This window comes from Ceraceosorus guamensis, assembly GCF_003144195.1.
Source record: "Ceraceosorus guamensis strain MCA 4658 unplaced genomic scaffold IE81scaffold_40, whole genome shotgun sequence".
In the NCBI taxonomy this organism is placed as follows: Eukaryota; Fungi; Basidiomycota; class Exobasidiomycetes; order Ceraceosorales; family Ceraceosoraceae; genus Ceraceosorus; species Ceraceosorus guamensis.
Genome location: NW_020290035.1, coordinates 7,532 through 31,913, shown reverse-complemented (window position 1 = coordinate 31,913; position 24,382 = coordinate 7,532). Strand labels below are relative to the sequence as shown.

Genomic DNA, 24,382 nt, shown 5'->3' with positions numbered 1-24,382 from the left:
AGCTCGAGGGGCGCATGGCGGGAATGGAGTGTCAGAAGGTCGCTTGCTGAGAGAGAATCACAAGTGCTGCTGATCACGGGCGATGGGGTGATCGGGTGAGGGCGTGTTGGAAGAAGTCTTGTCGGACAAAGGGCTTGTCAGCATTACCACTCATCCATCCACTCGTCACGCGTTCCGGCCTCGTTGGCGATGACCCATTGAGCCATCACCCAAAGATCGAATTCAGACTTCACCACTCATCTGGTGCCCGACCATGCTCGATGCCTGATGACGACGCTGTCAGCTTGCACGCACGATCGCTGGCAGAGTGCTCCAAGTCTCGGCGCACAAGCACGCTTTGCGCTCAAGGTGTTGGTCGCGCGCGGTGTTGGATTGTATGGCTCGAGAAAACGCGCACAGCCACATCTACCCAAACGCGTCGCGTGCCATCCGGAAATCCGTGAAAGCAAAGGCAGAGACGCGCTCTCATGCTATTGCACGCAAGCAGCAGGGAAGCCCGACAAACAATCGCTTCGCTTCGCTTGCTTTCTCTTCCATCACCACTGACGACTGACTCAGCACCCTGTGAATGCGACAACGCCTCCCCAAGACTCGGTGCAGTATATCGAGCAGCCTGGCAGGAGCACAAAGGGCAGTCACATTCCAGTCTCTCAGACGCTTGCGAAGCTCCGCATCATCCCACCGACGAGAGTGAACGCCAGCATATCATGACACCTCAATCCAGCAGCAGCACCGCCAGCGCACCTTGCTCTTCAATGCAGACAGACACATCTACTACGACTGCGTCATCATCACACTCCACCGTCGGGAACGTCCCAGACAGCTCAGGCAGATCCAAGCGGCCCAAGGACTCGCGCCGAGGAGCACCTCCCGAGGTGGTCCTCTCCAAAGCGCTCTCCTGGCTGCTGCGTCACGGGGCGCTCAAAGAGAAGCTTGCGATACGCCCAGATGGGTTCGTCAAGGTGGAAGATGTGCTCAAATCGTCGAGAATCAAGAGCATACAGTTGCCTCCTGATGGGCGCAAGGTCAGCTTGGAAGATGTGAAGGAAGTCGTGCAGAGCAACGAGAAGAAGCGTTTCGAACTTAGAGAAGAGGAGGGAGAGCATTGGATCAGGGCGGTGCAGGGTCATAGCTTACAGAATGTGAGCTGCGTGACTCTCAACTTTGAGCGCGTGCAGGCAACAACGAGTTCGTGCTGATGTTTGACTCCTCCTTTGCGTTAGGTCGATGTCGAAATGACTCGACTCACTCTGGACAACCTCGCAATTCTTGCTGCTCCACATGCGTCGCCACTCGGGTCATCAAATGGTCCTGCTGCCGACGCTCAAGTGCCGGGATACGAGAACCCAGGGCCACAGGTGTATGTGCTGCATGGAACGAACAAGGCGGCGTGGGAGCTGATCAAATCTTCCGGGGGCCTGAGCCGGATGAAGCGTCAGCATATACACTTGGCAGCGGGACGACCAGGCAGTGGCGTGATCAGCGGTGAGTGAAGAGCCTGGGTCTGCACTCGATCGATGATCTAGTCACACGCCACCATCTGATTTGCGCGCATCCCTCGACCTGCTCTCCTGCATAGGTATGAGGACCTCTTCTCCTCTAATTCTTCACGTGGATTTGGTTTCAGCGCTCGCGGATGGCATTCCATTCCTGATCGCTTCAAACGGAGCAGTCTTGACGCCAGGCATCGAGCACCAAGGCCAACATGGCGTACTACCGCTCAAGTATGTCGCGTGGGTGGAGCAGACGAAGGATGGGACGCAGGTTTGGAAGCGTGACGGGGACTAAAGATCGGAAAGGGTGGCAGCATTTCGAATCATGAGCAAAGGCTGGTAGCGTTGCCTCATCGACGCAGGACGGTGGAGGAATTTTGAGCAGCGAGGCAGGATGGCTCCAAGATGTCGGTGAGTCACAAGCACACCCGCGTCACGGAGATTTCAGGGCAGGCTCGGTGGCCGAAGAGTCGATGCTGCATCCTCACACTGAACCGTATCCGCTCTACATTTGGGCAGCTCAGCTTGGCCGAGCGATTCTCCGGTCAGACACGAGGCCTGCAGCTGGCCAATTGCTGGCCTTCAAGATTCACTTAGCGGTAGCGCAGCAGCGCAACATTTCCCACTTTGGCGTACGCCATGGATCACCGCGATGCGTGTACTGCTTCCAGACGCACAGCGAGGTGCTGGGGGTGTGGCGCAATCAACTTGACCGACATAGCAGGTCCCACTCAAGATTCCAGCTCGCTCCTGCGCACCTGCTGGGGTCATCATTACACACCTCGACTCTGCACTTTGCTAGTCACGCGGCATAGCATTGGAGACGCCCCGTAGAAGAAATACACAGCAGCAAAGGTGGCAATTTTCTATCGCTGCGGTCAGCTCCTGACCTCCTTGTTAGGGTACTGGAATGGAGACGCGTCCTTTCTGCGCCAGAGCTTGCGCCTGTGAGAGATTGGCCGAGGAAAGACTTAGCGGGCGTGTACGTTGAGAGGGTTGAAATGCCCCAACGAGGTTAGCTTTTGACCACTCACTTTCTACCGGTCGTAGCATTCTCTGCCCAGACCTCAACGCAATGCTTGCTCTTGAAGTTATCGATCCATCGCGGAGTCCAAAGTTCGTGCGCGATGCCCAGGTCCTTGCAGCACCTGACCAGAGCGTTCGACTTGGCGGCTTCCGAAGCTGTAGCTACTCCCGAAGGGTCGAAGTATTCCTGCTCGCCGCGAGCTGTGGCAACGAAGCTGTCATCACGAAAGGTCAGCGCGGCACACAGAGAGAGGGCGACCAAGGTAGGGTGAGCATAGTGCGAAAAGAGGACAGACACGATGACTCGACTTGACTTACCGTCCGAGGCACACCAACGCCCACTCCCTGCTGACGATCTTTGCGCCCACATTGGTCTCTCCTCGAGGTGCCAATCCCCACCCGCCAGGTCCAAAGGCTCTGTTGAGAACGCGTCTGTACTTGATCTCGGGAAGATAGAGCAATCCATCTGATGCGAGAGCGAGTAAATGGTGGTCAGGCGGAACATCGCAGAGACAAGTCGACGCATGTATGCTACTCACCCGGCTTAATCTCCACGTCTTCCTCCTTGATGGGCGCTTCCAGCACATCCGCGATCCTCGAATCGAAAGGTTGAACGCTCATGCCCGCAAAACTGGTTGCCCAATTCTCTCCCAGAGTCGTTCCTCCTGGCTCGCCATTGGTCGCTTCAGACAAGTCTTGGTGAGACGAGACGGGGTTGGAAGTCGAGGCTGGAGTAGGAGTAGAAGAATTGGGCGAAGATGCTGCGGGCGTTGAAGCTGCTGAGGCGGAGGGCCGAGCTGGTGCTGCCTTGGTAGTTGCGTGTCTGCGCGAGACCGAGGCGATCGGAGTCGCAACGCGCGCAGAGGCGGAGCTGGGAGTCAGAAGACCTCGAAAGCTGCGAAGTGCCATCGTGTGAGTGTGTGTGCCCATCATGCCGTGTACAAATGCAGGCTGCGAAGCGATGAGAAGGAGCAATGTGCTCTATTTGTAGCTGTGGCGAGTGTTCCTAGGTGGCTGAGTGCCGGGCGCGAATGACGAGGATGAGCCGGTGATGCACCTATAGGCGATGAGAAGAGCGATCGATAAGGAATGCTTTCGATCAAGAGATTGGTGTGGTGTGCGTGAATGCTTGATGGTCGCATGAGAAGGAGTAGGCCATGACAGCCTGCCTTTTGTTCCTATGTTCCGTAATGCAGCACAGCTCGAGCGGATCGCGATGAGAACAGTCTGAGCGACGTGATTTCTGTTTCACGTGATCGCCTGCGCGTCCCACTCAAAATGTGACTCGTGACTCAAGACTCGCACTCACGCGCACGCGCAGCCCGCTTCTTCACCCCCGCACTCGACTTGTTGGGCTGTGAAATCGCGCAGCAGCACAGCCGGCGACCTATGAAGCCGGCGGAAGCGACCCTCACACCGCACCCGCGATCGCTGCAATCAAGACTTTTCACATCTTCACCAGCTTTTCTTCTGCTATCGCCATTAAAGCACACTGCAATTTCTACTGCCCGGAGAGCCGCATTTCAGATCAGCGCTAAACGTCAGGATGACTGAGGAGAAGAGACCGCCCGCTTCTGCGGATGCTGCCGACGACTTGGACGACCTGGATGGTAAGTACTAGCGTGTGATTGTGGTGCCTCATCGAGTTGCACGTGCTACTGTGCTGAAAGCTTCTCTATGTCCATGTATGCGCCCACACAGATGTGCTGGACGACTTCAATCAAGGCTCCTCGGCAGCTGCGTCCGCTTCAGGTCCTCAGGCTTCTTCTTCCGCACCACAGCCAGCAGCTGTCCCCAGCACGACTGCCTCTGATGCCAAACCCCCGGATGACGACTCAGAAGCGGGAGCCGAAGAGAATGATGATGATATTTTCGAGGGAGACTTTGCGAAAGAGCTGGCTCAGGGGATGGAGGCGTTGATGCGAGAGTTGGGCGGCGCTGGTCCAGGAGCAGGTGGGACGGACAGCCAGTCAGGTCAACTACCGGCAGGCGCCAGCGGGCCTGTCCCTCCGCCGGGCGCAGATGGAGCTCAACCGCAATATAGCGAGGAAGAGATGATGAAGCAGTTCGAAGCTATGATGCAAGAGATGGGCTTGGGAGGGCCGCCCGATGGTGCTCCTGCCGCATCAGGTGCGGGTGCCGCTGGCAGCACTTCAGCCGGCGGAGCAGCTGGTCCACCCCCGGCAAATTTCCAGGATGCCATTCGACAAACCATGGATCGACTAAAGAACTCTGACACTTCCGCTTCGTCTGCTACGGGTGCTGGAGGGGGCCTTGGAGGCATGGGAGAGGCCGATCTGGAGAAGCTTATGGCTGCACTGAGCGGCGGGGAAGGAGGCGAAGGTGGAGCTGACTTTGAAAAGATGATGGAGAGCATGATGGCGGAGCTTATGAGTAAGGATGTCTTGTACGAGCCGCTGAAAGAGCTGAGGGATAAAGTGAGTGTGGTGCGCTTCGCGTTCTTCCGGCCGCACGAGCACGAGCACGCACAAGCTCAATCCTCTCTCCGCTTTGCTCCTGTCTCCGTGCTGGCCGGTCCGGTAGTACCCCGAATACCTCAACTCGCCTGCAGCTGCCAGTATCTCTGCATCAGACAGATCACGCTACCAGGCTCAAGCCAGAATAGTCTCGCAGGTTGTTCGCACTTTCGAGGATCCAGCATATACAAACGGTACGGAGGATCAGAAGAAGCATTTGCGCGCGACTGTCGGCGAATTGATGAACGAGGTGAGCGCAGATGCACCGCAAGTCAGGCTGAAACTTTTGGCGAAGCTCGATCCTCTGACCGTCTCGCTTCTCTGCTCTACAGATGCAGGACAATGGGTCCCCACCCGACGAGATCGTCGGTGACATTCCGCCAGAGCTGGCAAACATGCCCGGCATGGGAGGCGGCGAGGAGCAGTGCAGCGTCATGTAATCGCACGGATCTTTCGACCGAATTTGCTTCAGTCGCGCAATTTTTCACCTGCATTTCTTTGGTCATCTGAAGCGCAGTGCTCAATCGGTCGTCTGCAGAAATCTGGCTCCAGCAATCATCGATGTGCTGGACTGCCAGCTGCAAGTGGTCAGAGCGGCTACAATCAACGCACGCGGTTCAAGGCCTTGCAGCGATAACGCAACATCCCTGCGTGCATTGTGACATTGAATAGCTGGCTGACTTGTACATGAGCGAGTTTGAATATGGATGTATCAAGGTGAAAATGAAAATGTGGATATGACGACGCGTGACGTGCGCACAGAGCGACAGGAGAAGAGTGTGCGTCTCTCAAAGCTGCCGAGCAGGCCGAGCATCGTTGTCTTCCGGCGGCGGCTCGACGTGCACCTCCGGTCCTGGAGGGCTGGCTGAAGCAGCTTTGGAGTACAACGCATCTTTGGAGAATCTAGCTTGGGCAGCGGCAGAGTCTTCGCTAGGATCGGGCGTGCCGCGTTTCTTCTTCTCGCCCGGTCTGGAGCTGGCGCGCATAAAGACTCGATCCAGACGAGCGAGCCACGCATCCCCCAGCAAGTTGATACTCTTGGCGTCTGTGCTTGTCGCAGACTCGCCCCTCACCGAACGTGCACTTCCATCCTCTCCTTCCACCGTGCTGAGCGTGTTGCCCAGCTTCGGATTCCCCAGCAAGCAAGCCGCCGCGAATGCGAGGGCGCAGTTGGAGGTCGCAGCTACCATCATGTACCGGAACACCCTGACGTAGGCGGCGACGACGGCTGTGCGCTCCGAGGTACTGACAGCGTGTTCGGTGATCCAAGTCAAAGGTTCTGAGAAGATGGCGCTGAGCATGGAGAGACCGCTGATCGGTCTGAGCTCCTGTGCCAGGTAGCCCGGCAAAAGCCCTGTCCACATCGCACCTGCGAGCGCTGATCCAACCGCGACGCCCAGATTGATGCAGATGTTGAGTACCGCAATGCTTTGTCCGCATAGCGCGTGCGGCACGCTGACCTGAATTAAGCTTTGCACCACAGCCACTGTGAATGCACCGCCCAAGCCAATGATGATCTGCGCAGCGATGATGTGAAATCGGGTGCCACTATTGCCGTTGAATCCGACCATCATTCCCAACCCGACGGTGAAGAGAACGATGCCGATAACGGCAAAGGGCTTGAGTCTGCCGGCGTATCGTACCGTCAGAGCTACCGGTAACGATGCCAGAGCGACAGTGAAGGAGTAAAGCGTCGAGATGTTTTGCTGCGCTCGATTGCTTGTATCCTGAACGACGTAGAGGTATGTGGGCAGATACGCGGTGAGGACTGTGTTGCTGATCCAGAAGCTGGCAAGCGTCAGAGCTCCAGCCCAAGCAGTGCGATTCATCAAGAGCGCACGGGGCAGCAGAGGGAAGCGTGCCCCCTTGAGCTCCCACGCCGCGAACGCCACAACAAGCGCTGCCCCCGAACAGAGTTCAGCGATGATATCCGCAGAAGCCCATCGACCTGGCGTACTGGCTGCGAGTGTCAGCGGGATGAGCAGGAGCGACAAGGCTGCGCACAGTAGCACGAGTCCTGGCAGGTCCACAACTTGAAGCAGCTCGTTCACTCGGCTCATTGGTCGTTGGCGTGCGCGAGGCGGCGCTGGCAGAGAGGGCGTGGCGACAGACGCTTCAGCAGTGTAGAGCATGGCGATGAGTGGAACCAGAGTTGCTGGCCCAAGTATGGCAAACATGCCAACGCCCCAACGCCAATGAGGCAGAACTGCAGCATAGATGTTGGCACTGATGAAAGAGAAGATGAGAAACGGCATCTGAGGGAGAATGACGAAGAGCAGACGATTCTTGCTCGATGTCATGTCCGCCAAGAGAGTCCACTGAAGCACAACGAGCCCATTTGCTCCAATCTCGAAGAGCGTCACTCCTCCGGCGTACGCAGCAGTGTTGTGACTAGCGGCAAGTAGCGCATGCCCAGATGCGTAAAAGGCGAGGCCAAGAGTAAAGGCATTCGCGCGCCCCAGACTGTCGGCAACAAGTGCAAAAGGTGGACCTGCGATGGCTGCGACTAGAGCTCGCACGACGTTCAGGAAAGACAAGCTGCTGTGAGCGGCGAAGGAGTTGGTCGCAATGGTCTGATAGCTGTAAGTGGTGAGCCTGTCGAGACACAGGACAGCTCCCCATGCGCATACGAGAGCAAAGATGATGCCTTGACTACGCGGGTCGAGTTCCCGAAGAGCTTCCGCCCGCCTTATGCCTGCTTGTCGGATTCCAGCCTTGTCGCCAATCGGCGCCAGTGTAGCGGCACTTGACCTCCTCGAGACGGCGGGTGACTTTCCTCGATTGGAGGACGTTGAGACGCCGACTGCGAGCCCGTTGGTACTGGCTGCGATCAAAGCCGGAGCAGCTGCACCCATAGCAGGGCTGAGAGCGAATAGCGAAGGATCCGTCACAATGCTGTCGACTGGGACCTCGATCTTGGATGTAGACGAAGAGGCAACCGCATTTACGCTCTTCTCGGCGAAGTAGTCGTCCTTTACCACGCCGGCAGAGTGACCCGGGTGGGATGAGATCTCATCAGACTGCTTGGCGCGGTTGCCGTGCAAAGTGGCAGCTTTTGCCTTTTCGACCCAGCTACGACCTTTTCTGGGAGGGGCGCTGGCAGGACGCGCAAGGGGAGCTGCAATGCCATCCTCAAAGTCCGAGTATGCCGCTGCGTTGTCTATGCGCGCCGCCAGAGCCGGGTCCTGAGCTTGTCGCAACGCAGCGATCACGGCAGCCGCTTCGACGTCTGCTCGAGCACGCGCGAATGGTGTCAAGATGGGAGAAGCACCTGGCGTGCGTGCTGTTCGAGGTGAGCCCGGCGTACCGGGGGTGGTGAACGACTGGTGAAAGCGCGAGGTGGAGTGCGCTGGTGGAGTACCGTGCTCGGGCAAGGCAGCCAAGGTGGAAGAAGGCAACGTCATGCTGAGATCGCTTGGGTTGTGGCTGGAGCTGGGTGCATTGCTACTCGGGGCAGCCGATGCGGATGATGTGCCCGCCTGCTGACTCTCGTTGCTGCCGGTCAATCGCCTTCGCGCTGCGATGCCCATCCTTGGGCCGCGCTCACTATCAGTGCTGCCATCTGCACTAAGCACATCGACTTTGCCGGAGGTAGCTCGGGATGGGCCGGCTTCTCCAGGGCCAGTGCTGGCCTCCAACATCTCGCCTTGAGCCGAGCGACGTCGCAGCCCCAGCGATTCGGAGGCTTTGTTGGCTGCGATGGCCACCAGACCAGAGGGTGGCACACCCACCTGAGTTTCGTGACCAGCTTCCTGACTAGGCGCGATTCCAGCCTGCAGAGCCCTGGCCCCTTGCCTACCGACTAGCCGAGATCCTCGAATGACGGGAGATGTGCGCTGAGATGGAGGAGCGCTGTGTGAATAGGCGGAGGTGACAGCCAAGGTGGACCCGTCGTGGCTGAACGAGGTGGATGCCCGGCCAGCCAGCGCTGCAGGGCCGCCATCCTGTGCAGGCTGTGAGGCTGAATCAGAAGGCTGGTCCTGCCTGGTTAGCTGCGAGCTGGACATGGCGCTCGACGACGCCGGAGAGTGTGGTCCAAGGATTAGGCGCGAATGGTCGAAGAGGACGAGGATCGCCCCGTTATCTGATCAGGGACGCGAATGCGGCATACAGATTCGCGGTGAAGGATAGAGTCGCCGTGACTGAGACTGACGCTCGCGCCGGGTAGGAGTGGAGCGGGAAAGGCTGACTTGGTTGGGAGATGATGCTCTACAGGTCAAGTATATACGCTTCCAGACTGATCGCTGCAAGAGAGAGATGCTGCACTTGCGACAGATGAGATCGGCGAGTGGGCGACGCGGCTGGGATGATGCGTGCGCATCCATACATCCGGCGCCACCTTTTTCCCCCAAGCGAGACCGCGGTGCGGACTGCTGCTGATTGAGGCCCTGGTTGGTATGGCGGACGGGAATCGCAGGAGCAGATGAAAGCAGTCACGGTCGACGGAGGCAGAATTGAAGGGCGCGAGAGATGCTCTTTTGGCGTATGCGTATGTGTATGCGTGTGCGTGTGCGTGTGCGTGCGCCCGCCCACACACCTCTCTGCCATGATGGCGTGCTTTGCCTTGCGAAGTCCAAAATCGATCCCGTGCATCGGCCCCTGCCAAGCATGCCCGCGCGGTGTGTTCGCGCCTCTCATTCTTGATTCTCATTTCGGTCGCTGTATGCCGATGCGAGCGCAGCCTGCAACCCTGCAAGCATCCCGCACCGCATCAGGATCGCGTCGCATATGATAGGCGCGGGCGTTCCTACTCGTGCGAGAGCACGCGCAACACCTTCCGCGCATACACGGCTCACGTGACGCTCTGCACCTTAGCGCGAGACGCTCGCGTCGAGCATGCTTGACCGACCCCCACCTGCATCACTTCGACCATCCAACTCCAAGGCAGCTCAGCCTTCGGTCGCTCGAGCAGCTTCTGTTCGCCGAGTTGTTCACCACTAGCGCCCCGCTGATTCCAGAGCCATCAAAACCCCTCGTGACCCTTCAAGAATACTGCATCGCTTTGTGCAGCGCTGCGAGCGCTGTGCTTCATTCGTTCGCCGGATCTCCCGACCCAAGGTCCTGCTTGGACAGGGTCGCAGCACCGGACGTCAAGCTCGCGCCGGAAGCTCTCGGCTAAATCCTCTGCTCTCGGTATCAACTCGCCTTGTGTTCGCTCTAAGGATTCACGCCGACACCGGGCGCCACAGGCGGCCATGTCTGGCACAGGCTGCGTCTACAATCGTGTGCGGGCCACCAGGCAGCTCTTGAAGCGCTACCGAACCCCGCCCTTCTCGCCATCTCTCAGGCTGCACATATGGGTCGGAGGATTCAGGTTTGATGGTGGAGTGAGTAGGAACGCAAGCTTGATGGTGCAAACATGCGTTGATTGCAAGCTTGTACATCTCGCGCGCACCACAGTCCGGTACCTTCACCCTGCAGTCTCCTTTAAAGGTGCGTACAGCTTCTTTGTGCCGACGGCTTGTGGTCGCCCCATGCTGGTGACTGACCTACACGTCCACCATGTTGCAACGCAGACGATCATCACCTACATTGTAGCTGGGAGGATCCCACCGGATCTGCTCGATGTGATCCACTCGTGCGGCGTGCGGTTCTATGAAGGTGCGCGGCAGCTAGCTCCCCTAGGCACATCGATCGTAGACTGACGTCGCCTTGCGGCACACTCCATCTTCGCAGGTGCTCTGATTGTCGAGGTGCACGATCACAGACCAGTCTTGGCGCGCAAGGCCGAACCAATCGATGTTCCAAAGTACGGCTTTCAAGATCCTTATGCTGCCGAGTCTACATCTGCTTCAGCCACTGCGGGGAGCTCTGGAGCATCAGCAGATCCTGGCTCTAGCAGTGCTGGGCGCACATCCATGCCAACGACAGGAGCTACTGTGGAGATCTACAGGCTGGTCCTTTGGCCGAACGATGAGACGCTGTGGGTAGACTTGCGTTTGATGGACACGCGCGAAGGCAAGGAGTGGAGTGACGAGGATGCGTTGCTGGTGGAAGCAAAGATCTTGGTGAGCTTGCATGCGAGTTCAAACAGCTCCGTCGGAGGCTGACATCCGGCTCCACAAATCTCCTTTCATCATCTCAGAACTTGACGAGCCCATTACTCTGTCTCGAGCCGGACTTTCAAGCCACACGAATCGCCAACTTCATGATGAATGCCACTGCCAACCCAGCCTCGGAGCTTAATTTAGCCCCCTCTGGCACCTTTGGTGGTCCTATAGACATTGACCCCAACACGGGAATGGCGAGATTGCCAGCCGCTGGGTCGAAGAGGAACTCGTCGCAGGCAGACAAGGATGAGGAAGATCGCATTAGACGAAGTAAGATCATGAAGCTCATGTCACAGGGTGATGATGACCAGCAAGATCGAGCTATGGCCATGCTAAGCGGTACTTCAAACGCTACGTTTGCCCCAAGGTGCGTGCAACGGCTATGTATGCTCGATGTGCCCTTTGGTGCTGATCGTGCATGGCTTTTTTCGGATCCGCCAAGCAGTTTCTCGCGCATGAACTTCATCTCGGACTGGCGAGCGAAGCGCATGGCAGATGAAATGGCGAAGAATGGTCGTGCTCCCCCGAACGGGGCTAGTGCGAATGGTGGCGGTAATAATGAGAATGGTGAAGGCAGCTCAGGCGCCGCGTCGAGACCGGCTGCCAAGAAGAAGAGAAAGCGGTCGCAAAAGAAGAAGGATGAGGATGACGCCGAGAGCGACAAGGACGTACCATTGGCCGCAAGTTTGTCCGCTGCACCAGAAAAAGCTAAGAAGCTGACCAAGAAGGAAAGAACGAAGCTTAAAGAGGAGCAAGAGCGTGCAGAGCAGGAAGAGAAAGAGCGTTTGGAGAAGGAGGCAGCCGCCGCCGCTGCTGCCAAGGCAAGCACATCCAAATCCAAGAAAAAGATCTCTAAGAAGCAACGCGAGAAACAAGATGCCGAAGCAGCCGCCCAGGCTGCTGCAGCCCCCGGAGCAGGCAGCGTGGAGAGCACTCCCGTCAAGACTGAAGCAAGCGGGTCAGGCAAAAAAGCCTCGTCGAGTTCTGCAACGAAGAAAAGCAAGAAGCCGCAGACGCCGTCTACTCCTGCTGCTGCATCTGGCAGTCAGCCGATTCAGACACCCGTGGTGCCATCTTCTTCCGTCGTAGCTTCTCCCTCGATCGGCAACCTGCCCGGCACCCCTCACTCCGGCAATTCTGCTCAGATGTCCGCTCCAGGACAGTCGAACATGGCTCCGGGTCAACCACACATGCTCACGCCTCAGCAGCAACATGCACACGCCCAAGCTCAGAGGATGATGTCCAGCATCATGGCTCAACAGCAGCAGACGGGATCGCCTCATCAGCTCGGCGCTATGGTCGGTATGGGTCAGCAAGGTGGGGTGCCTGGCGCGATGGCGCCTCAACAGTCTCAGGCTGGTCATCAACCTCAGCCGCCTGGGCAAGGTCAGTCGCCCACGCTACAGCAACAGCAGATCAATCGTTTGGTACAGCAACAGATGCAGAACATCGCCGGCCCAAACGTCAATTTGAATCAATTGCCACCGCAACACAGGCAAATGCTCGTCGTCCAAGCGATGCGCCAGCTGGGTGCCTTGCTTCCGCAGCAAAACAACTCGAGCGGCAACCAAGCCACCCCACAGCAGCAGGCGATTCAAGCTCAGCAGCAGCAGCAGCAGCAACAGCAGCAACCACAGCAGTCGCAGCAGCAACAGCCGCCACAGGCTCAGATCCCGCATCAACTTCAGATGGCTTTGCAAGGATACGCTCAGAATAGCATGGGCAACCCTATGGGATCCGGAAACGTTGCATTTCCGATGCAGCAGCAGCAGCAGATGAACCCAACAGCCTCTCAAGCTGCCGCTCTAGCAGCCATCTTCCAGCAGCAACAGCAACAACAGCAGCAGCAGAACTCGATGCTGCCACAACAGCAACTCCAGCAAGCGGCCATGATGCCCGCGTTCCAGGCTATGATGGCGCAGAATCATGGGCAGAACAGTGCGAACGGAATGATGCAGTCGAGTTCTCCGCAAGCTCAGCATCAGCAGACCGGACAGCAAAATCAGTCCAACTTCAACGCGAATACCGGAGGCTTCAATACGAGCTTCTTGGGCAACGGTGGCCAGTGGGGCAGCTCGGGATGAGAGGGTCGAGCCTTTCGCGCTTTCCCTCCGCAAAGTAGGTCCTTCGCGGCCCTTTGTTGTTCCACTGTCGCACGTGCAGCCCTCCATCGGTTCGTTTCGTCGACCACTTGTACGACAGACTTCGCACATTGTACCACAACACATTGACCTAGCAGACACCACCTCATTTCGATTGTAAACCCGGTCGCCGGCATTCGACTCCTCGAGCAAAAACTCATGAGCAGAGGCGCGGCAAATGGCATCATCGTTCAACAGCGAACGAAGTGCTGACTTGCATCTCCAAACGCGCGGGTGTGAAGCGTGTGCGATCTGATTTTGCAAAGCGCGTGAAGCTGAGCAGGACGAAATTTGCTCAGCGAATTCACGAGCCTTGAGAGCATCACGGTGCACAATGCGCTCAAGCGAAGCAAAGAGGGCCGAGAGCTAATACTGAGCATCAGATGGGGAAAGTCATCAGCGAGAATGTCCCCGCTTTGGGGGCTTGGGCAAACACACGCAATTCCCCGCAGAGAACACACCTGCAGCTGATCCACCAAGTACTGGCAATCATCAAAGCGCCAATATTGAGGATGGGGAGGATGCTCAGCAACCAAGCAGTGGCGGTCACCTGGTCGAGGCTGTCGAGCAGCTAGGCGTATGGATTGACCACACCCTTGGTTCCTGTGCACAACAGCAGCTCTGCACTTGCGTTGCCCCCTCCTCCTTCACATCAAGTACAGCCCTTTGATCCGTCTCGTCCAGCATCTGTACGACAGACTTCGCAAATTGTACCAAGACACAATGTTCCACAAGACACGTACACCGCCTGGCCTCAATCAAGGGCTGAGGCGCCACTCCATGACTTGTCAAACGCAAAAGAGAGCTTCATCAGACTTGAGCAAGCAATATCAACTTTACCAAGCGAACCAAATGTTGTGATTGTGCTCGTTTCCTAGCACGTGTGGAAGCGCAAACTGGACGGCAGAGTGCCACGAGACGGAGCAAACGAAGATGATGTCAAGGCGAGCGAGCCTGGACTGCGCGATGAAAGCGTTGCTCCATTGTCCGAACGAAGCATCTCGCGGCCTCGCGCACAAGCGAGTAAAGCGCCGGGCTATGAATTTCTACGATTCGGCGCAGAGCTTGTCCAATGAAGCCCTGCAAATGAGCGAGCGTAGACGATCGGGCGAGCACACGGATCTGAGATTGTGCTCAATCGGGAAATGGGCGCAGCCCGTCATACCTCACGTAGAAGACATCTACACATTTGATTGGGTCTTTGGAAGTTCCACTTCAAGCCGAGGTTCTACATTTTGTGGTATTTGGCTCTTCGGAAGACTTTGGTCGTATGCGGGTCAGATACGAGGTCTACTTTGACTAGCGATTTACATGAGATCGTCGAGCTACTCGAGGTGTCGTTGCTGAGGCCGCGAGGAACGAGAAAGGGTGAGGGAAAAGTCGGGGAGGTAGGGACGCTCGCCGTCTTCTGATGTAGCTGAGACTCACGACTGAGAGTGCGGATAATCGCGCGAAGTGGGCACGGCACGCGCGGTAGATGCCTCGAGTGGCCAGAAACACGTTGGAATTGCGACCACGAAAAGGATCCCTGACAAGCATGCACCTGAGGCGATAGAGATACGCGAGGTTGATGAGGTAATGGCGTCGTTGGTGTGAAAGCTCACATGCCGCGTCCGGGCCAAGTATTCTGCCAGTGAAAGTCGAGAGTGAAGCGAAGTCGGTGGAATTGAATGCTGAGCAAGTGCTGAAATGTTCGCGGCATGGTGTCACAATACAAAGTCGCTCGTGTGGTACGGGTTGAGCCTACAGAAGGGGCCGTAACTTCCAGCAAGGAACAACTTCAGAGACTTGTTACACTAGTGCGTGTCGACGTAGTGAGGATGACTTGCTGGCGTTGGCCGGCTTGCCGGCCGAATCTCTTACATTCCGAGCTAAGCCCACTCGCTTATGATCCTGTCGTGCTGTGCCAAGTCGGTCTTCGGTCTGCGGTTGGTGATACGGTTGGACCAGCAAGCGCTGCTTGGAGCAAGTCCTGTCGATCTCGTCGGTTAAGCGCAGCGCAAAGGCGGACCTTCCTCCCATCGTCGAAGCGCACTTGTGAAGCTGCGCCACCGACCGAAATACACCAGTAGACGCTCGTTCGTGGCTTAGAAGAGATGTGACAGCTTGACAGCTTTGCGCTAGTCCCGATCGCAAGTCTGCGCACCGGAAAGAGGAAATTTCCCAAAAAGCAACCTGATGGGCACCGATCTTATCGCGAGTGCCGACGAAATTTGGTAAGAGTAGCAATGCTGCCGCCCTCGTTGCTGTGAGTTCGAACGAAACTGGCAGTCTTTGAATCGCAGAACACCATGACGTGGTTGCCTTCCCGTCAATGACATTGACGTCGGCGATATGTGTGCGAGGAGCTTGCTGAGCCTGGAGACGCTCGTGGGATTTACACACCGAGAGACGTTTCGACCACGCGGCAAGTGTCCAGTCACGTGCCGAGAAGGAGGGCCACTTCCATCGATGCCTCAAGCAATCCTGAGTATAGATTATGCAGACAAGAGAGCCGAAGTCTTGACGAGGATTGCAGCGTCGCTGCTCCAGATGCGGTCGTTCGCGAGAATGGAAGTGCAAGGGCACCTCATCGATGGGAATAGCAGTCCCACTCCCAAGGTCGAGGTTCGCATGACCGTCGCTCTGCAGTAGATAGACATGCAGCATTGGAGATGTGTTGTCTGAACCTGTACGTGTCTACCACGCCATCCGGTTACATCCTCTCCATTTGCCTGTGATGGTGGCTGCTCTACGAACATGACCATCGACTGCTTCCCACCGGTTCCTTCTCAGTAGTGCCATTGAATGCCGAGTGAAGTCTTCTTGGCAGCTTGTGCATGACACATGGGCTCCTTGCATTCATCGATTTGAGTGCAAGAGCTGCTGTATGCGTACACATCGATCCGCGATCGTGATTCTGGTCTCGTGCCCTCCCTGACGCGGCTTGTTGTGCGGGGGTCACAGGTCGATTGACGTGAACGCATCTGCGAAGCTGGTAGCTGAAGCCCGAAGCAGTATGAGGGCCGCATTTTTCGTTCTCAGCAACTGCGTGCAGAACGTCGTAGTTTGCACCTCAATGCGTTGCCCTGAATCGCGTAAGATTCACCATCACTGGTATTCGGCTCCGACTCTAGCATCCCAAGCTCCAGGTGCCCTTGATTCACGATTGTCCTCCAACAAGACCAACCCCCCATGCTGCACTTCCCAGGGTTACGCAATGGTGGGAGATGACCAGTCGCTAAGGTGGTGTGAGTCACACAAGTCGTCCCGCACTCCAAGGTGCCTCGGGCGTCTCATGCGACTCACCTGTGCACTACCACCACCATGCTGACCACTTGACCCGATCCGCTGGGATTCGCATCATTCCAAGGTACATCTCCGCCCTCTCCGAGCCCCACAAAGCACGCTGAAATTCGACCATCGATGAGAGAGGCTTCCGGTGGCTGCTGCGGAGTTGTGAGGAAGAGGCGAACGCACTTGCTACTGGATATCGTGATGTGCGCTGCTCCTCTGCCCTTGAGCTCTGGAAGGGCAAATCGACGAGGACACAGGGATCCTATAGGAAGCTCCACGGAAGCTCAGGGCGGTCTGAGCGCCCGAGCGACGAGCTGTAGCGGAGATAGAGGCAACGCGGATGGAGAAGGTGTCCTTGAGCTGCGCTGCAGCAGCGGAGGTCATCCTCCAGATAAGCGGCGCACCGGCTATGACGAATAGAATGGTAGATGAAGTCGGCACTTCAATCAGAGTGTCAGAAGAATTCGCCAAAGCAGTCGTGAGTGTTGAAGCCGCGCAAAGAGACTTGTCAGAAGCACGCAGAGCGGATAAGTGGACGAGGTGTGATGGTGTTGTGGATGCAGGTCCTTCGCATCGACTCTTCTCCTTTTCGCAGATAGGTGTAAATTCACATTCGAGCCGCGTGCGCTCATGCAGGCACAGGTGATCTCTGCATGCAGAGTACTGCAAACAGCACGTATGTTTGGGGCGTCTTTGCGGCGTCCATTTGGAGCGCGTTCTTTGGCCACGATGCTTGCAGACCGGGTCTTCTTGAGTGTACCTCTCAGATCAGACCTCATGGCACCCAAAGTATGGAGCGACAACATGAGATGCAGCTGAAGTGGCTGAAGCCGTTGCTGGGTCAGAATTGGTCCTCTCAAATTGTCTCGCTTAAAAGCCGCGGTCAAGAGATGTGCAGGAACAATGATCTTTGTGTAGCATCCTGTTGTTCAGTAAGTACATGGCCAACACCGTCTATGCAACAAGTGCGCCGTGATAGGTCTTCAGAGAGGCAGCGTCAAATACAAAGTTACTTCCAGCTGGGAGAAAGCAACTCACTTGGTCAGTCTTCCTGCGCCCAATAAACGTTCAAGCAACCCCTTTGCATGCCTTTTGGAAGAGACCTTCCACATTCAGATTCCCATGAAATGGCTGAGCCAAACAACCTTCCCTTGGCCCCCAAATGTCTGTTCTCCTTCTCCTTTGAGAATCACAACTTCTCAGCATCCCTGAACAGTCAATCACCACGCCTTTAAACCAAAATCAACATCCAGCAACATAGCCCACACAAGCGCACCGTATACTCCTTCCACTTCTGCCATGCTGAGAGCACCATTGAAAAGCGCGAGAGTTCTTGCTCCAAAGTTAGTCACAAGGTAGTAGGAGAACAAGAGTTGGGGATTTGGTGAGGACGAGCAGGATCTTGAACCTGTTCGGGACATTGTCGCAGAGAACAGGTGGTCAGATGAATGTGTGGGAGTCAGCTGTTGTCATGTGCAGCTAGCTCACTCACCTCATCAGCCATTGCTCTCCTCAATCCTACGTGTGGGAAGGTCCCCCACCCAGGCGCTGAAAATGCGAGCCCAGCTGGCCTCCATCACTGCTGGGTGGGTTGGGTGATGGAGAGCGACTTGCGTAGGTGACGTAGTTGTACGTCGTGGTGTGGGTATACGGTCCGTTGAAGACCGCATGTGAGCTTGGGCTCGATCGCTGGGCAGTGCTACCTTCCAGTCGTTGTCATCTGCGAGTAGCTCACTCACCTCATCAGCCGATGCTCTCCTCAATCCTACGTGTGGGAAGGTCCCCCACCCAGGCGCTGAAAGTGCAAGCCCAGCTGGCCTCCATCACTGCTTGGTGGGTTTGGTGATGGAGACCTACCTGCGTAGGTGACGTAATTGTACGTTGTGGTGTGGGTAGACGGTGCGTTGAAGACCGCATGCGAGCCTGGGCTCGATCCCTGGGCGGTGCTGCCGTCGTAGAGGCCAAGCGCTCTCTGAAGCGGTGCTGAAGAAGAGAGAGGAGCAGCCTAGACACTGGTGTTGGCATCTTGTACAGACAACGGGGAGTGATGGTCTAATTGAAAAGACTGACAGAGAAAGCGAGGTCCTTGGCAACCTCTTGATGTGGTCCTTGCATTTCTCCTCAGCCTTGCGCTCCTCCTTGAGGAGCTTGGTGAAGAGTGCCTTGCATTGGAAGGGGCACACTGGGTTCTCAAGTGGAGCTTGTGGCTGCTTGCAATTGGTGTAGAGACAAATGAGAGGAAAGCAAAGAGTTGCATCAGCAGTTGATCAAGTCTGTTGCGCACATTTCCAATTCTACATTCCACATGATGATCCTCTTGATGATGCGGCACTTGGCACTTTATGTTTCAAACATCCTACATCTGCTCTCAAGCTCGACAACGCTCGTGACTCTCGACTACGCTGTGATGCAGACGCGCTCATGCATGTACATATAACCTTGCCTCCCACAAACGCATCTGCAATGAGACGCCGCTCTCCCTTGGTAGGACAGTCGTGACAACTCGTAACTCACTTCAGTGGGAGGCTGTGGGCGGCTGTCAACCGCCTCCGTGGCATAATTCGTGTGCCACGCGAAAATGCGCACGGTCTTTAGGGCGGGCTTAGTCTCCATGTTGGTCTCCATGTTGCCACTCTTGTCGAGTTTGAAAGTCACAGGGCGTTTGAGAGAAAAAAGGTGTTTGGGGCAGGAGACCTTTGCTTCGAGGTGTTGATGGGGAGAATGTGGTAGTGAAGAAGCCAAGAGACGTTCTGGGGTCGCGCAAAGCTTCGTCACATTCCATAGACTTGGTCCACCCATTCCTTGTCGTGAAGCTTCAGAGAGGCACGCAAGGAGGTGTGTGGGTAGCGGTCGCTCTGGACGAAGTGCCCAAGTGTGGCGTGGAGGCACTTTCTCAAAAGCTCACTAGTGATGGCAGTGCCAGCAGCTCAGCTCGCCGCAAAGCCTAGAAGGGGTTCAAAACCAAAGCGTCGATTGACGGGTGAAAGGTAGCGCAGCACCTCACGCCCGTCTGGCCTCGTCGTGACGGAGAGTTTTGCGATTAGGTCTTATTCCAAAGGTGGGACAGGCAGAAAGAGACAGAATAGGGTTCAAAGCTATGCAGTCTCGAAGCAGAGCAAGCTGACCTTGGAGAAAGACGCTGAAGTGCAAGAACTCTACTCCCAAATGTGCAGACTTCAGGCAAGCTGTGGGATTAGCAACTTGCCCAAGAGGGCTGCGCGCCCCTGCCCACATGAAGGAAATGATCGAAAACGAGGTCGGGTTTGATCAGACTCACAGACTTCATTAGCTCCAAAGCCAACTCCTTGATCTTGTTGACTTTGCACGCCTCCTCCAGGCGTTCCTTGTGGAGAAGCGCCTCAAAGATTGCGTCGCGCTTGGCAGCGTCTCTAACACTCGCGAGTACTAAAGTCAGAAGAGCATGGAACGGAAGATGCTGGCGCTAAGAGTCAACAAGGTTGTCAAATTTGAGACTGTCCTGCCAGAGGTCAGATTTGTAGAGCATCGGGTGGTCTGTCAAGGTCATTAGGCTCTCATCGAGTCCCACACAAGTCGCGCTGACAGTAAAGAGGAAGCTACAGAGATGAGAGACCCCTTGAACAAGGTTTGCTGCTTGAGAAGGCGCTACAAGTATCTGAGCCGTCAAGTCACTGATGGCGGTCAACATCCATCCCTGCTTGTACCTGCCCAGTAGCAGCATGAGCAGCCCTTGTGCTAGGCATATTCCTGCTTGATGACTCCCCATGAAATGTGGCTGAGGTTTGTGTGGCATAAGGAAGGTCAAGTGCACTCCCCAGTTACTGTCAACTGCTTGATCCTCTTGGGAATTGAAAAGTTGGTCAACAATTGATCCTCAGGATGGAATGAAGCACTTGAAGGGCTTTCAGGAGTGTTGTGCAGGACATGATCCTGCACATTAACTGCCAGGCAGGATGCCAGAACAAAGTTGTGATAAGAAGAGTCAGCTGGTTGAGGCATCAAGAGAGGAAAGAGAGAGTACTGCCAGTAACACACCTATGCAGGTGGGCAAAGTACTCCTGCAGATCTTTGGCATCAGTCTGCTTTTGATCTTTGTATACAGAGTGCTCGTGCATCTTGACCATCACTTTTGTTCCCTGCCAAACACTCGGCCGAGCGCTTGACAGGCTTAGACAAAGCTGCTGGGTCGCTTTCTACTCACAACTGACCCTCCAACACCGTAACCTCATGCTTCACAAGTCTTCCAGTCACGCCTCAGAGCTCCCGTTTGAGCACTCAACACTTTCATCCAGTCAGCCATCATGGCTTCTACAAGCGCAAAGCCAGTGTTTTCTTCTGCGTCTGGATCCAGTCCCGCACCTGCTCACGCGCCCGCTCCCCTTCCTGCTCCCTCTCCCGCACCCGCTCCCTCTCCCACGCCCCCTCCCGCTCCCGCATCCGCTCCCGCTCCCACATCCGCTCCCGCTCCCACTCCCTCTCCCGCGGCTGGTGCCAGCACCGCTATGCGCTTGACCTTTGCCTCAGCTGCCGCCTCCGCCTTTGCACAACTTTCAAAGAAGCGCAAGCCGCTCAAGACTCTTGCCAAAGCGGAGGGGTCCCTGAGGCAGACTAAAAAGGCTCGAAAGTACAAGGACAAGTGGGGTCCTGAGTGGAAAGCGCTGGCACTACGGGCCAACGAGGTCAAGAGGCTCGAAGCTGTCCCCAAAGAGCTCAAGGATGGCCTGGCAGAGGATCACCAGCGCGTAGTTGAGCGTCATCGTGCCTTGATCCAATCCCACATGAGTCACGCTGACATTGAGGAGCGAAACGCCGAGATGCGGACGCTGTGGGATGAGGTCCGCTTCTTGAGAAAGCGCAACGAGTACTTGACTGGTCGAACCACCGACGACCGCGTCAGGAACTTGGAGCGCGTGCTCGACAGTCAGCAAGAAGACGCGCTCTCGAATTCAATTTATCGAGAGGTCATGCAGAAGGAGAATTCGAGTCTTCGGAGGCGTTGCGAGATGGCGGAGGGAGGCAGCGTAGAGGCTGAAGGGGCCATGGATCGTGCGGGATATAGAGAGGCGATTGGGCCAACGGAGTACGTGAGTGGCATAACCCGAACGAGCATCTGCAAGAGGCAGTGACCCTGACACCAATGCTCTTTGGTCTCCAGTACGACATTCTTCAGACGATTGGAGCTGCATTCGGGATGGAGAGTCCTGAGACTGGCAGCTACAAGGATTGTACTGGAGTGACCTTCTTGCAAGCGGTGATGGCAGAGGTCAAGGTGAGCTCAGCAGTCGATGGACACGTCTGGCAGCACCCACTGTTTTCCATCTATCCTCAGTGAGGGAGCAAGCAGGGCTAGAACAGCACAATGTCAATGGAATTCTCGAGGTGATCTCTTTGCCCGTCCTGAAGGCTGGTCCGGCTTCCCTGAGAGCGACCCCACCTGTACCTGTCGCCCAACAGCGATAGCGCTGCATCATAACCAATTGGTGTTCTCCGCGGCCGCCCGCACCGTCTCGGGAGCGTTAACTTGCAGCTCCCTCAGAAAGTCCTGTCACGGGAGAACGGAGTAGCTTGCATCAGTGTGGGGCTGCCAGGTGAAAGGTGAGCGCCCCTTGCAATGTACCATCATCATTCGCGAGGATAAGCCCGCGTAGCTGGTTCTGTGGTCCCTCAATGGGAAGTCTTCCGAATTGGGCAGCTCTAGGCCGGTAAGATTGGCCTGCGCCTGCAGGTCGTGAATCTGGTCAATTGTCCAAAGAGCCGTGTCAGTACAGGCGCAGCACTTCAATTCACTGGGCACTGACCTGCTCTGCTTTTGACCAATCCCATCGTTTGTGCAACGTACCATCATCATTTGCGAGGATAAGCCCGCGTAGCTGGTTCTGTGGTCCCTCAATGGGAAGTCTTCCAAATTGGGCAGCTCTAGGCTGGTGAGATTGGACTGCGCCTGCAGGTCGTGAATCTGGTCAATTGTCCAAAGAGCCGTGTCAGTACAGGCGCAGCACTTCAATTCACTGGGCACTGACCTGGTCTGCTTTTGACCAATCCCATCGTTTGTTCAAAGCTCTGAGGTATGCCATGTTGTTAGCAGCTCTGGCTTCCGCTCCAGCATGCTCTTTGTGCAGACCTCTACGCTTTTCCAGCTGAGGTTCCCCTCCGGCACTTGCAGCAAAGTCAAGGGCCAGCTGCCACTTGGCTGTTGAGTCTTTGATCAGCTTGCAAGTATGAGTGGCCAATTCAAGAGCAGTTTGCAGGTGAGTAGCCTTTGCTTGAATAGTCTGGACTGGAGGTCTCCTCAAGCAAGCACACATTGCTCAAAGACCTCTACTTGACAGTACCTGTGGTCCACTGGACTCCAGCATTGCCCAATCTAGCTAAAGTGGGTTTCATGAAGATCTCTGAGCATGAGACTTCCGCTGACATTGTCAAGCACAGGGTCGGACCCAACATGAACAGATTCTAGGCAAGATGCATATCAAGACTCCAGCTTGGACTCCAGCAAGCTCCACAAGGCGAGCTGGATCACCAAGTGTCAGATGATGTTTACTAGGATTGCAGGCTGCCAACAAGTCCACTGATTTCAAGACCATTCAGAGAAGGTGCGCTCTCGCTCATGTTGTCCACTTCCCCTACATTGCCCATCTGACCCTTGATGGGTCCCATCACCAATTGTTTGGAAGGCAGCCCTATTCTGCTGGGCTCTGATTTCTCTGTCAAGGTCAAGTCAAGTGGTAAGGACAACAGGCCACAGGAGAGCAAATTCAATGTGCCAGAAGATGAGGAAGGTTCAGGTGGCAGTAAGAGAAGCATTGCCAGGATGAGCCCAGTGTTTGCAGTCTCTTAGCACACCTCATCAACATCTCAGCGTGTAAGTACCGCAAAGCGCTACAGAACTGCCAAGAAGCTCTTTGTTGCACACACCTCCTTATATGCCTCCATAGAAAGATCTACCATGATCATATTTCCTGAGGAATGTCTGAGCCAAGCAGCCTTGCCTTGAACACAGACCGTCGGTTCTCCTTTCTGCTGCTTCAAGAGACACCGACATTCACTCCTCCCTGCGTATTTCTCTAGAGGGCCCTTGCCAAGCAGTTTGGCGCGGCGGTGCTGGCCCTAGTGTACCAATCAGCATGTCGTTTGGAGACTCAGTCCCCAATCTTGGTAAGTGGCTTGATACGTGACTTATGGATAAGCTGATCTGTGACAAAAGTCATGATTTGACCCAACAGGAGTCGTCTTTGTCACAATTTGCCCATATACTGTGAAGCTCACACAAGTCACAGCAGAATATGCTCAGTGAAGAGGGGCATGCACAGTGGCGCATGGAGCTGGAACTTGCCAAGGTTAATCAAAGTGTTGCAAGGTTTGCTTGTCTGAATGGCTTGCATGACCTACACCTGGGCATTGAGACTGCAAAGGAGCTTGCACAAAAGCCTCTAGATGGGAGTGCAATTGCAGAAGCGCGCTGAGCGGGAGAGTTCACGTACGAGCTAAGGTTACGCTTGCAAAGCAGATGCACACCAGCCTTCCTGCGCTGCCGCTCAGTGCATCGGAGAATTCTTGATGACCACTTCCGTCGAGATCCCACACCAGCTAGCAGCTCCTGCTATGGCGTTTTGTCCATCAATAAGCTTTTTCTTCGCTGAGGTCACAAGCTGCGCTGCTCGCGCTTCTCATTCTGCCACAATCCCGCGCCTCTTCATCATATTGACAACATGACTTCTCGACACAGTAATAGTGGAGGTGGTCACAGTCCGCCAGCCGCCAAGTCGCAAAAGACCACGCTGAATGAAGAGCTGCATGCACAGTGGCAAATAGAGCTCGAGCTCGCCAAAAGCAGTCCAGATGTTGCAAATGCAAACGACCACGCTGAATGAAGAGCTGCAAGCACAGTGGAGAATGGAGCTCAAGCTCGCGAAAAGCAGTCCAGATGTCGCAAATGCAAA

At 55.8% G+C, this 24,382-nt stretch overlaps 7 protein-coding genes across 7 annotated transcripts; 4 read left to right on the top strand and 3 right to left on the bottom strand.

The window, feature by feature from the left end:
• Positions 1 to 755: 755 nt before the first annotated feature.
• Positions 756 to 1,788, top strand: IE81DRAFT_291575 (phosphotransferase KptA/Tpt1; the record flags this gene model as incomplete). Its single annotated transcript, XM_025511907.1, has 3 exons — positions 756 to 1,151; positions 1,224 to 1,485; positions 1,580 to 1,788. The coding sequence occupies 3 exons, from the start codon at positions 756 to 758 to the stop codon at positions 1,786 to 1,788; spliced, it is 867 nt and encodes a 288-aa protein (XP_025368751.1).
• A 501-nt stretch (positions 1,789 to 2,289) lies between these two features.
• Positions 2,290 to 3,664, bottom strand: IE81DRAFT_324342 (mitochondrial genome maintenance MGM101). The gene is made up of 4 exons (XM_025514211.1): positions 3,059 to 3,664; positions 2,838 to 2,985; positions 2,528 to 2,734; positions 2,290 to 2,438 (listed from the first exon to the last, which is right to left on the bottom strand). Exons 1-4 carry the CDS (start codon positions 3,426 to 3,428, stop codon positions 2,372 to 2,374), a joined length of 792 nt encoding a protein of 263 aa, XP_025368750.1. The 5' UTR covers positions 3,429 to 3,664; the 3' UTR covers positions 2,290 to 2,371.
• A 211-nt stretch (positions 3,665 to 3,875) lies between these two features.
• IE81DRAFT_324341 (Pex19-domain-containing protein) lies at positions 3,876 to 5,671 on the top strand. Its single transcript, XM_025514210.1, has 4 exons — positions 3,876 to 4,129; positions 4,221 to 4,957; positions 5,064 to 5,246; positions 5,329 to 5,671. Exons 1-4 carry the CDS (start codon positions 4,066 to 4,068, stop codon positions 5,434 to 5,436), a joined length of 1,092 nt encoding a protein of 363 aa, XP_025368749.1. The 5' UTR covers positions 3,876 to 4,065; the 3' UTR covers positions 5,437 to 5,671.
• Positions 5,672 to 5,784: 113 nt separating this feature from the next.
• IE81DRAFT_291595 (MFS general substrate transporter) lies at positions 5,785 to 7,851 on the bottom strand (the record flags this gene model as incomplete). The annotated part of the gene is made up of 1 exon (XM_025511910.1): positions 5,785 to 7,851. The coding sequence occupies one exon, from the start codon at positions 7,849 to 7,851 to the stop codon at positions 5,785 to 5,787; it is 2,067 nt and encodes a 688-aa protein (XP_025368748.1).
• A 2,008-nt stretch (positions 7,852 to 9,859) lies between these two features.
• IE81DRAFT_168341 (hypothetical protein) lies at positions 9,860 to 13,254 on the top strand. Its single transcript, XM_025510597.1, has 6 exons — positions 9,860 to 10,323; positions 10,397 to 10,429; positions 10,513 to 10,597; positions 10,673 to 11,004; positions 11,082 to 11,413; positions 11,492 to 13,254. Exons 1-6 carry the CDS (start codon positions 10,192 to 10,194, stop codon positions 13,128 to 13,130), a joined length of 2,553 nt encoding a protein of 850 aa, XP_025368747.1. The 5' UTR covers positions 9,860 to 10,191; the 3' UTR covers positions 13,131 to 13,254.
• A 1,522-nt stretch (positions 13,255 to 14,776) lies between these two features.
• On the bottom strand, positions 14,777 to 16,136 carry IE81DRAFT_168323 (hypothetical protein). Its single transcript, XM_025510596.1, has one exon. The coding sequence runs from the start codon at positions 15,834 to 15,836 to the stop codon at positions 14,979 to 14,981; it is 858 nt and encodes a 285-aa protein (XP_025368746.1). The 5' UTR covers positions 15,837 to 16,136; the 3' UTR covers positions 14,777 to 14,978.
• A 4,808-nt stretch (positions 16,137 to 20,944) lies between these two features.
• Positions 20,945 to 24,313, top strand: IE81DRAFT_330776 (hypothetical protein; the record flags this gene model as incomplete). Its single annotated transcript, XM_025515202.1, has 9 exons — positions 20,945 to 21,526; positions 21,598 to 21,711; positions 22,652 to 22,690; positions 22,714 to 22,815; positions 22,995 to 23,035; positions 23,121 to 23,262; positions 23,511 to 23,597; positions 23,714 to 23,799; positions 24,169 to 24,313. The coding sequence occupies 9 exons, from the start codon at positions 20,945 to 20,947 to the stop codon at positions 24,311 to 24,313; spliced, it is 1,338 nt and encodes a 445-aa protein (XP_025368745.1).
• Positions 24,314 to 24,382: the final 69 nt, after the last annotated feature.